The sequence below is a fragment of the Notolepis coatsorum genome (assembly GCF_963971535.1).
Source record: "Notolepis coatsorum genome assembly, chromosome: 13".
Classification (NCBI taxonomy): domain Eukaryota; kingdom Metazoa; phylum Chordata; class Actinopteri; order Aulopiformes; family Paralepididae; genus Notolepis; species Notolepis coatsorum.
In genome coordinates, this window is record NC_140177.1 from 113,075,401 (window position 1) to 113,088,151 (window position 12,751).

At 43.7% G+C, this 12,751-nt stretch overlaps 1 protein-coding gene across 1 annotated transcript; it reads left to right on the forward strand.

Moving 5' to 3' along the window:
- The first annotated feature begins 4,368 nt into the window (after positions 1-4,368).
- LOC311239209 (uncharacterized protein) lies at positions 4,369-7,624 on the forward strand. The gene is made up of 2 exons (XM_084327500.1): positions 4,369-4,632; positions 4,981-7,624. Exons 1-2 carry the CDS (start codon positions 4,440-4,442, stop codon positions 6,003-6,005), a joined length of 1,218 nt encoding a protein of 405 aa, XP_084183626.1. The 5' UTR covers positions 4,369-4,439; the 3' UTR covers positions 6,006-7,624.
- Positions 7,625-12,751: the final 5,127 nt, after the last annotated feature.

Consider the following 12,751-nt stretch of genomic DNA (forward strand, 5'->3'; position numbering starts at 1 on the left):
AACTGATGTTCATGCCGCCATGTCGCCTGCTGTCCCAGCAGTATAGGAGGAGATGAGAAATGCTGCTTTAAAGCACAATCCATGATTGCAGTGTGGAGTCTCTTGTTGGCACTGTCAACGACTAGCTTTGTTTACAAAATGATCATTCATTCATCTATTGCAGGGGTGGCCAACCTTTTTTGAACCAAGATCTACTTTTTTATTTACCATCTAGCCCGAGAGCTACCAGCCAAAATTGTATATTGTAAGCCGTCATTTGAGGCTTTATAAAAGCAGCATAATGAACACAAATCTGTCAGTGCAGAGTCCGATCTCATCTTAAATAACAAACAGCATTGCTTGTTGTAGTTAACAAGGAGAGGAAGAGTTGATTTAGCAAAAAAAAAAAAAATTTAATGATCACATTTTATTAATCAAGATCTACTTGAAATCAGCCCGCGATCTACCTGTCGATCGCGATCGACTGGTTGGGCACCACTGATCTATTGGGTTAAAGGCTGTTGGTTTTCACTATCAAATAGTCTGAGTTTTTAATACAATGCCTGAGCGCATGTAACAGCACATGAGGTTGACATAACTTTAGAGGCTGTTTGTTTACATTATATAATAATTTATAATTTAGGACCTGCTCCGAGGTCATCAATTGGCACACATGCGATGCATGCATGCAATTCGTATCTGCGATTAACCCATCCCGTCGCCCTTCCCCCCCAAGGGCAGCCGGGAGCAGACAGGCGTCAACGTGAGCCGCGCCAGGGGACCAATCCAAGTGCTCCTGTCCGTCTTCGTCAAGGACGCCACAGCGTTAGCGATCTTGTTGTTGTGCATGTTTTTCCATTGGGTTTATCTTATCGGGGAGGAAACCCTTGCGAGCACGGGGAGAACATGCAAACTCCACACAGAAAGGCCTGGGAGATACCCCACCTGGGTAACTGGCATCATGGAAACCTGGTCCCCAAGCGGGAATCGAACCCTGGACCTTCTTGCTGTGAGGCGTGTTAACCACTACACCACCGTGCCGCTACCGCTGCCGCTGATTAGTAATGTTTGTTTACATTTTTATGTTTGTAAACATCATTTTGAATTTTGATGGTTTACGAAAAGTTCCTAAAAAAAAGTCAAACTCTTCAAGGACATATATGTGAAGATTTACCATTACATGGTCCAGATTACAGATTGTAGCTTTATTAGAACATCTCTGAAGTCTCCTTCAACTGAGCTGTATCCTCTCCAGGGATTACATGATGGAAATCTGTATGGATTGAAATGTCTGAAAATAAATACCTTTTGGGGGCTTTTGAGAATGTGTGCGAACTTTTAGCAAAAAGCTAAAACATAAGGCCGGCTGTCACAAAACAGTCACATCTAGAGACCTAAAAACCTACTCTAGCGAGGCCTTTAACCTTGAACTGGAGAGTCTGGACTGGTCAGATGAGCTCAATGGTACACTGGTAGAAGAAACATGGCTTGGTTTCAAAACCAAATTTTCAACAACACTAAACGACATGGCCCCCCTAAGAACCACCAGGGTAAAAAATCGTGCTGAGCAGTGGATGCACTCCAAAATATTGGCCGCTATGAAAACCAGAGACAAAAAATGCTCTGAGTTTCGTAAAAGTCAGTCAAAGCTTACAAAAAGCACGAGCAGTGAACTCCAAGCCCACGTGACTGAACTCAAACTGGAAAGAAACAGACTAAGAAACAACGTAAACTCCATGATCAAAACGGCAAAAAAGAATTTCATCAATGACAAAACTGAGGAAAACAAAAACAAACCACGTGAACTTTGGAAATTACTCAACAATCAACTAGGCTGCAGTAAAAAACTTAAAACCAGATCCTCAAACATAAACATAAAGACGGACAACACACTCATCACAGACAAGCTAGATGTAGCCAATTACTTAAACATTTTCTTCGCAAACATAGCCACAACACTGCTAAACAAACTACCCTCACACTCAGGGCATTATGAGGTTGAACACTTAGTAGCTTACTACAAAAACCTAGGGGTCCGCAAAGACGACTTCAAACTGGAAATGGTAACAACAGATGAGGTACTCAAAAAACTGAGCGCCCTCCAACCTAACAAGGCCACTGGCCATGACAACATCCCCTCCAAATTCCTCAGAGACTCAGCAGCCGCCATCACCCCAGTCATCACACACATTATAAACCTCTCCATAAAACAGGGACACGTCCCTAAGGACTTCAAAATTGCGAGAGTGACCCCTCTGCACAAAAAGGGCAGTAAATTAGACCCAGGCAACTACCGCCCTGTTTCTATTCTTACCTCCATCTCGAAAGTCATGGAAAAAATAGTCTACGAACAGATTGAAAAGTACCTAGCGGAAAAAAATCTAATCTACGAATTCCAATCTGGCTTCAGAACATCCCACTCCACTGACACATGCCTTCTCTATTTGAACGACCACATCAAACAAGAGGTGGACGCGGGCAAATACTGCGGCATGGTCATGCTGGACCTACAAAAAGCCTTCGACACTGTCAATCACTCCATTCTGATTGACAAGCTAAAAGCAATGGGTTTTGATAGTCTATCAGTGAGATGGATGCAATCCTACCTAGAGGGGAGAGAACAGATGGTGGAGGTAAACGGTACCCTATCCCCCCCCCCTCACAGTGAGCTGTGGTGTTCCACAAGGAAGCATACTAGGACCGCTACTGTTCCTAATTTATGCAAATGTATGTTGTCAGCTTGTGACTGCAACTTGTTCTTGTTCGCAGACGACTCAGCCCTGCTGGTCTCTGACAAGAACAAGTTACAGGTTGAAAAAAACCTCAGCTCGGAACTAGGCAGAATCTGCATATGGCTCGCTGATAAGAAACTATCATTACACATGGGCAAAACAGAGTCCATTCTCTTCGGTTCAAATAACAAACTCAGCAAGACCGACGGCTTCTCAGTTACAGTGGGTGACAATATTGTCACAAGGAAAGATGAAATTACCTACCTGAGCTCCATCCTAGAGGCTAATCTTTCCTGTGACAAAATGGCATTCAATGTAATAAAAAAAAGTCAACCAACAAACTCGATTCTTGTACCGGATCTCCTCTCTGGTAAACAAGAACACCCTGAAGACTCTGGCAGGAGCACTCATACAAGGGTACTACGACTATGCTTGCACCTCATGGTACCAAAGCACCTCAAAGGTGCTAAAAACTAAATTACAAACATCTCAAAACAAACTGGTCAGACTACTGCTTGACCTTACTCCTAGAACCCACCTCACCCCTGCCCACTTTGACAACCTAGGATGGCTTAGAGTAGACGACAGAGTACAGCAACTTGCAATGGGCCTGGTCTACAAGATACACTACACGACCAAGGTACCCATGTACATGTCAAAATACTTCCCAAAGGTCAGTGAATACCACGATCACAACACCAGAGGGAGCTCCACAAATCATGTTAAACCCAGATTCGGCTCAAACAAGGGACTAAACACGTTTCACAATTATGCCACATCAATGTGGAACGCCCTACCCAAAGCTGTAAAGGAATGTGAATCACTACCCACTTTCAAAAACACTCTCAAAGAACACCTACGGGAGACTGCAATTCGAAACTGGCCCATGTAAATGTCCTAACCCAACCCCCTCCAATGTACAGTAAATGACCAAGTATGGTTGTCAATATTCCAATGTACAGTTTTGCTTGTACAGTTGTACAGTGTTCCCCCCCCTACCCCTCCTGCCCAACCCCCCCCCCCCCCCACCCCACCCACCGAACCACCTCCAATGTACAGCCCCCCCCCCACCTACCCAACCTCCCCCAATGTACAGTTTTTACGTCAAATGTATATACTCTTCTGTACTCTTTTTGTATCACAAACAGTACTGTATTTGCAAATCTGGTATGTCATAAATGTATAGATGTAGCAGTACTGTATGTCATGTATGTCATAATATGTCCTGATGAATTGAAAATGGGGGACCCTGATGTAAACAAGACGAAAGTATTTCTCTGGTCTGCATCCCCTTAACAATTGTGTGTATTGAGCTGTACTGTATTGTACACATTCTGCAATCTGTTAATAAAGTTTTCAATCAATCAACTGCACACTTACGTATGTATTATTAACATTAATAATAACATAAATTAACATTCACTATTAATTTGCTCTCCCTTCAACTTTTGTAAATACGTTTTATGCAGAAAATCTTGTATAATGGTTTTTACCAGCAACAGTTGTGATTGGAGGATCAAGAAAAATGGACGGGAGTTTGAGATGGATTGGTCGCGACCTTTATTTTGCAATTTTTTTTCCCCTTTTTTTTAACAATTTCAAACCGGAAGTATAAACCCTTATTCTCGCGAGTTTGACACTGTTCAAATGACCTAGCTTCTCGCTAGCCACTTGCTCGCAGAATCAATTATCTTTTGGCATTAAACGGTTTTATTTGACTGCTTTAAGATGTCTAAAATCCAGTTGCTTAAGGTGCTCGTTAACGAGAGACTGACGGTGGCTGCAGAAGAGATATTTGGCTTAGTGGAGAGGATAATAGTTGAGTATGAAGAGGAGTTCTCACGTGCAACTCGAGAGATAATAACACAAAACCATCAACACACGCTGCGAGAAGAACCAGACACAAAGTTACAAAGAGCAGGTAACGTAAACGTTAGTTCGTCAATAATGTCACACTTCCTAACAGTCCTTATATTCATAATGACAAGTAACGTTAATGTATTACTAGCTAACGTTAAGTTAAGCTATAATCGTTTTTTCAGCTGACCGTGTCAACTTTTCTTTTTAGCTAGCAAGCTAACATTACCAGCTAACCACCCAACTGAGCAGTGTTGCCAGATGGGAAATGTTAAATTATCGTCCCAGAGGCGTAAAATTATAGTTTTTTTTATGGAAATAGCCTTTTCCCAGTCATAACCAATAGAACAAATTAATAGACTGAGCAATTTCCTGTTTGCAAACTCTTGCTAAATCTGCCTGTTCTCTGCAGACGCCCAACAACTCACTGTCCCTGGTTTTGAAGAGGCTGTCCCATCCCCACAGACGTATGAAGACCAAGAGCTCTCGGAGATTAAAGAGGAACAGGAGGAGGTCTGGGCCACTTGGGAGGCAAACAACAAGCCCCAGCGTGTGGAAAAGAACCCTGACGTCATAAAGTTTGTATTCAGCCCTGCTTGTAAGAGTGAGCGAATCCAAACCGAGTCGCCACGTCCAGATGTGCAAACACAGAGGGTGGAGATTACAGATGACGATGTTCCCTGTACCTCAAATGAGCATAGTGCTCAGCCTGCACTCGTCCTCCCTACAGACTCTTCCATTTTCCAAGATGTGGACACTGACGGTTCTCCTTGCTTCTGCAAAGTGTGCGGAATGTCTTTCAACTACAGAGGGTCTTTAATGAACCATGTGGAGATTCACGCGGATGATGCCCAATGTCTGTGCGGCATGTGTGGAAAACTGTTTCCCGACAAAGAAGGTCTTCTTGAACATCTAACGACACACGTGAAGATACACGTCTGTGAATTCTGCGGGAAGAACTTCCGCAGGCAGGTGGATCTGTTGGTGCACACGAGGTGCCACACGGGCGAGAAGCCGTTCACCTGCAGCGTCTGTGGCAAAGGATTCAGCCGCAAAGGAAACATGGAGATTCACATGAGGACCCACACTGGAGAGAAACCCTACCGGTGCTCGGTTTGTGGCAAATGCTTCAATATTGCCTCTTCGATGATCCGGCACTCGCGGACTCATTCGGGGGAGAAACCCTATAGCTGCCAGTTTTGTTTCAAAGGGTTCACCAACAGTTCGGACATGAAAATTCACATGAGAACCCACACGGGGGAGAAGCCATATTCGTGTCCAATATGCGGCAAGGGCTTCTCGTTGAGTACCCCCTTGAAATATCACATGAAGAACCATATTGAAGAGAGGCCAAACTGCTGCAGTGAATGTGGCAAATGTTTCAGTGATTCCTATTCACTCAGAAGGCATATGAGAAGTCACAGAGACGAGAAATAGTTGCTACGATGCCTTTAGCATATTATGGTAAATGTATTAACGCTGGGTAATGTATTCATTGTTTAGCAGCTATCTGTATCACATCTTTTCTTTTTCTTATTTGTTTATGAATTGGGATAGATGTTTTTGTTGTCTTAATGATCGCAAATACAACCTGGAATTCTCGCCAACTGACCTCTGAAATATTTTTAGAATGTCAGTTTTTTTTTATACTGTATCACACACTTCCTATTACCCTGCACTATGATGATATATTGGGGTTATGATAAAACATAAAAATGCCTTCCTATGAAACCACAGTAAATTCTAATGCATGAATGGATCAAAGTAGCAACAATATAGACACAACATTTTCATGTATGTCCCATTTTTGCAGCTCATAAACATTTAAAATGTTTGGGTCAATGACAAATAACTGACCACGGCCATTCAGAACAACCGATTGAGCTGTGTTTGGAATGGTTTACTTTAAACTCTGAACACAATACATTTGACATAGTGTGCGCTCATTTTGTTTAAAATTGAATATTCTTGTAGTTTGCAATTCTGAACACAGGCCATTGGTTTGTACTGAACGACCATGACGGGTATCATTGACCTTTTTTATTCATTTGGGTGGTTGTGTGGTAGGATGCAGCGTTGGTATTAGTAATATATCTTGCATATCATGTTCCTTGTTCCTGTCCAGGGACCTGTATTCCATTGAGTTTGAAATTATGGGTCACCCTCTCCGAGTTCATTGAATATTCGATTTCCCTCTTCCTTTATAGAACCATTGTATGATGTGGGTTGAGGGTGTTACATTTTCCTGCAAAGTTGAAGACATGCAACCCAACTGATCCCCCCCCCCCCCCCACACACACACATTTGATTGATTATGGAACCTGGTTAAAAAACTAGGAGAGCTGTAGGAGAGTGCTGCAATTTTTTTTGATCAGGTCAAACAGGAAATGACACAGCAAGATTGGGTTTTAGTTGAACTTGGTTTATTTCACCTTTTGTCTTTTGATTGTTTAAAAGCATTCAGAGTCAAATCTGTCTCCATTGTGGTCCACTGCTTGATGGCAGTTGGGCATGGATCAACTTATTTAGATTAATAGCGTGGCTAACAAATGTGAAGATGTTGTAGCCTGCCCCACATTGATACCTGACGTTGTCATTGATTCAATACTGCACATTCCAATTATTTTAGAAATAAATATTTATACTTTGAAAAAGGTCTTCAACTATGCTATGCAGTTAAACGTGCTGCTTTTATTGTTCCACTGTGAGTTTTTATTTTAATTTGAATGCAAAGTGCATCTATATGACCGGCGATGTTAATAACTCGCTCACTCGTGTTTAGCCGCTCTGCCCATAGTGGTGGCACACAGGAACTTCGCTTTGCATGTCCTTTGTTAACTGTCTGAAAGTGCTTAATCTGTGATTGACTAGGTACTAGAATGGAGTAGTGTGATCTTTTTGAAAGCCATAGTGAGCAGGAACAACATGGTGGGGGTTGGGCTTTTCTTGTATTTCCCTTCCCTCCAACAAGAATGGAACAATTCTGTCTCCATAATAAAAGTGGTGGCCTTATACTTTAAACCTGTGAATCAAAGTAATTTTAAATGCTGTCTCGTTTTAAAACACCAATCATGGTTAGAAAAAAATTAAATGCAGGATGTTGTTGCAGCTGTTGTTTTTTTGTATCTTTCTTATCTGACTGCAGCTCTGCTATAATGTTTACAAACAACAAATGCAAACAAGCATTTTTGACTTAAATATATATAATTAAATTTGTATCAAGAGCTCTTTGCCATACTGCACTCCACCAGTAGGGGCTGGTATAAGGGGGATACCAGGAATACCATCCTGGGTTCCTGCAGGGTCTTAACCCTTTCACCAATAGTATATAGCTGCAGAGCCGCAGAGCGGTGCTCTCAGGGCCGGCGCCACCCACCCAATGGCTGAATTGGAGTATTGCACTATGCGCTACAAACACAGGACTCTACAAACTACTTCGAAGTGGTTATGCTTTGGCCCTCTTTCGAAGTGGGTTATGGTTAGGGCTGCGGCTATGGAAAAAAATCACACGTCAGAGCGCCGCTCTGCATGCTTCTCCCTTTCACTACCAAATGGTTAACCCTTTCACTGACAACACAGAAGGTTAACCCTTTCACTGCCACTGTAGTGTGATAGTAAAGGGTTAACCTGTAGTGTGGTAGTGAAAGGGTTAAGTCTTACATAAACCTTTAAAATGTATTGGATTAGGAAGTTACTTCTACTGTATGTTGCGCTAACTTATCTGTATCTTGTTTAAATGTGTAAGCAGTACAGTAATATCAGTCCCCCCCAACAACTTCTTTCATAGTAATTTTCCTTCATACTTTTTTGATAGTACAGCTGTGAAATAGGTCTTAAATTATATTCAAAGTGGTATTAAAAAGGTCTTTAAAAGTAAATGTAACTTACAGGAACCCTGACCATTAAGCCATTACAATTTCAGAATGTGTTATTTCTATGATCTACGAACAGTCCAGTCATATTTTGTGAACATGAACACCCCCCAAAGCTTGAAACCAGTGCCATATTCACAAAGCTTCTCAGAGTGAATGAATGAAAACTTTATTTAACAGATTGCAGAATGGGTACAATACAGTACGGCTCAATACACACAATTGTTAAGGGGATGCAGACCAGAGAAAGACGTTTGTCTTGTTTACATCAGGGTCCCCCATTTTCAATTCATATTGACATTTATGACATACTCAACATACATGACATTTATGGCATAGGGACATACAGGTATTTATAATCCAATAGAATGACATTGTGCAATAAAACAAGTAAACAGAGTAGGGCATATCGGTATATGTACATGAGTTATTTACAGAGCATGGTAGGACATGCTAGGTCCTGTGGTAGTGCAATACACTGTTAGCTACGGATGAGGCACTGGATCTTTATGTACATGCTATATTATACAATCTCAAGTTATACTATACTATTCTTAAAGTGACCTTTCCTTTTGTAAAGTGACCATAAGTGTGAGCGTGTGCAGCATGAGTGTGTGTTTGCTCATGTTAAAGTGGCTGCTAGTGTGTGAGCGTGTACAGTGTGTGTGCTTGTGTGTGGAGAGTTCAGTGTTCAAGGCTCTGATGGCCTGGGGGAAGAAGCTGAGCCGAAGTTTCTCTGTCCTAGTAGCTGGTGTTCGCAGGCATCTGCCTGACCTCAGCAGCATGAACAGGCTGTTGGGGTGGTGAGGGTCTTTCATTATTCTGCAGGCTCTGGATTTGCACCTCTTGTTGTATAGAACCTGCAGGGGTGGTAGTGCAATACCCGTGGTACGCTCGGCTGAGCGCACCACTCTCTGTAGGGCCTTCTTGTCCTGTGCCGTGCTGTTTCCATACCAGGCAGTGATAACAAACTATCATTACACATGGGCAAAACAGAGTCCATTCTCTTCGGTTCAAATAACAAACTCAGCAAGACCGACGGCTTCTCAGTTACAGTGGGTGACAATATTGTCACAAGGAAAGATGAAATTACCTACCTGGGGTCCATCCTAGAGGCTAATCTCTCCTGTGACAAAATGGCATCCAATGTAATAAAAAAAGTCAACCAACGAACTCGATTCTTGTACCGGATCTCCTCTCTGGTAAACAAGAACACCCTGAAGACTCTGGCAGGAGCACTCATTCAGGGGTACTACGACTATGCTTGCACCTCATGGTACCAAAGCACCTCAAAGGCGCTAAAAACAAAATTACAAACATCTCAAAACAAACTGGTCAGACTACTGCTTGACCTTACTCCTAGAACCCACCTCACCCCTGCCCACTTCGACAACCTAGGATGGCTTAGAGTAGACGACAGAGTACAACAACTTGCAATGGGCCTGGTCTACAAGATACACTACACGACCAAGGTACCCATGTACATGTCAAAATACTTCCCAAAGGTCAGTGAATACCACGATCACAACACCAGAGGGAGCTCCACAAATCATGTCAAACCCAGATTCGGCTCAAATAAGGGACTAAACACGTTTCGCAATTATGCCACATCAATGTGGAACGCCCTACCCAAAGCTGTAAAGGAATGTGGATCACTACCCACTTTCAAAACCTCTCTCAAGGGACACCTACGGGAGACTGCAATTCAACACTGGCCCCTGTAAATATCCTAACCCAATCATTCCAACCCCCTCCAATGTACAGTCATTTACCTAGTATGGTTTTGTCAATAGTTCAATGTACAATTGTGTTTGTTTGTACAGTGTCTCCTCCCCCCCCCCCCCTCAATGTACAGTGTTACTTGTTTATACAGTATGCCCCCCGCCCCCCCCCCCCCCCCAACCACCTCCAATGTAAATTACCCAGTATGGTTGTCAATATCCCAATGTACCCAACCCCCCCACCCAACCTCCAATGTACAGTTTCTACGTCAAATGTATATACTCCCTTTTCTTGACTCCTTCTGTATCACAAACAGTACTGTATTTGCAAATCTGGTATGTCATAAATGTATAGATGTAGCAGTACTGACTATCTGTATGTCATGTATGTCATATATGTCTATATGAATTGAAAATGGGGGACCCTGATGGAAACAAGACAAACGTCTTTCTCAGGTCTGCATCCCCTTAACAATTGTATGTATTGAGCCGTACTGTATTGTACCCATTCTGCAATCTGTTAAATAAAGTTTTCATTCATTCATTCATTCATGTTTCCAGTCAAGATGCTCTCTACAGCTCCGGAGTAGAAGGACTGGAGTATCTTCCCAGATACTCTGAACTTCCTTAACTGTCTCAGGTGGTAGAGGCGCTGCTTCGCCTTTTTTACGACTGAGTCTATGTGTGTTGTCCATGTCAGATCCTCTGAGATGTGGACCCCCAGGTACTTGAAGCTGCTCACCCTGTCCACGGTAGCCCTGTTTATCCTCAGTGGTGTGTGTGTCTCCTGCTGTCCTCTCCTATAATCCACGATCAGTTCCTTGGTTTTACCAATGTTCAGGAGCAGGCTGTTGTCCTGGCACCAGCGTTCCAGTACCTCAACCTCCTCCCGGTAGGCCTTCTCGTCGTTGTCAGAGATCAGCCCCACCACCACTGTGTCGTCCGCAAACTTCACTATGGAGTTGGAGCTGAACTTGGCCACACAGTCATGTGTGTATAGTGAGTACAGCAGGGGGCTCAGAACACAGCCCTGGGGGGACCCGATGCTCAGGGTGATGGTTTTGGAGGTCTGACCCCCCACCTTGACCGCCTGGGGCCTCTCACTCAGAAAGTCCAGTATCCAGGCGCTCAGAGCGGAGCTCAGACCCAGCTCGATCAGCTTGTCCACCAGTCTGGTGGGGACTATGGTGTTGAACGCTGAGCTGTAGTCAATGAACAACAGTCTCACATAGCCCCCCTTCTGGCGGTCCAGGTGAGAGAGTGTGCTGTGCAGTACTTGGGAGACCACATCATCAGTGGACCTGTTTGGCCTGTATGCAAATTGCATAGGGTCCATATCACTGGGGAGGGAGGCACAAATGTGATCCTTGACCAGCCTCTCAAAACATTTCATGGCCACAGAGGTGAGTGCCACCGGTCTGTAGTCATTGAGACCTGTTGGGGAGGGTTTCTTTGGTACCGGGATAATGGTAGACATCTTGAAGCAGGCAGGGACCACTGACTCCGCCAGGGATCGATTAAATATGGTGGTGAACACAGGGGCTAGCTGGTTAGCACAGGACTTAAGTATGCGTCCTGTTATTCCATCTGGGCCAGCAGCTTTTCTGGTGTTCACCTGCATAAATGCTCTTCTCACACTGTGTACCGACAATGAGAGAGCGTCCCCGCCCCCCCGCGGATGCCCTCCACAACAGCCGGCGCGCCAGTGACGTCACTAGCCGTTGAGCTAGCGGCGCCACTGTCTGCACCAAACCGAGCGTAGAAAGAGTTGAGTTTGTCCTCGAGAGAGGCGTCGTCGCTCCCCATTGAGGGGGCGCTGACTTTGTAGTCATTTATCGTCCTCAGTCCCCGCCATAGAGAAGGCATGTGTCAGTGGAGTGGGATGTTCTGAAGCCAGATTGGAATTTGTAGATTAGATTTTTTTCCGCCAGGTACTTTTCGACCTGTTCGTAGACTATTTTCTCCATGACTTTCGAGATGGAGGTAAGAATAGAAACAGGGCGGTAGTTGCCTGGATCTAATTTGCTGCCCTTTTTGTGCAGATGGGTCACTCTCGCAATTTTGAAGTCCTTGGGGACGTGTCCCTGTTTTATGGAGAGGTTTATAATGTGTGTGATGACTGGGGTGATGGCGGCTGCTGAGTCTCTGAGGAATTTGGAGGGGATGTTGTCATGGCCAGTGGCCTTGTTAGGTTGGAGGGCGCTCAGTTTTTTGAGTACCTCACCGGTTGTTACGATTTCTAGTTTGAAGTCGTCTTTGCGGACCCCTAGGTTTTTGTAGTATGCTACTATGTGTTCTACCCCATAATGCCCTGAGTGGGAGGGTAGTTTGTTTACCAGTGTTGTGGCTATGTTTGTGAAGAAGATGTTTAAGTAATTGGCTACATCCAGTTTGTCTGTGATGAGCGTGTTGTCCGTCTTTATGTTTATGTTTGAGAATCTGGTTTTAAGTTTTTTACTGCAGCCTAGTTGATTATTGAGTCATTTCCAAAGTTCACGTGGTTTGTTTTTGTTTTCCTCAGTTTTGTCATTGATGAAATTTCTTTTTGCGGTTTTGATCATGGTGTTTACGTCATTTCTTAGTCTGTTTC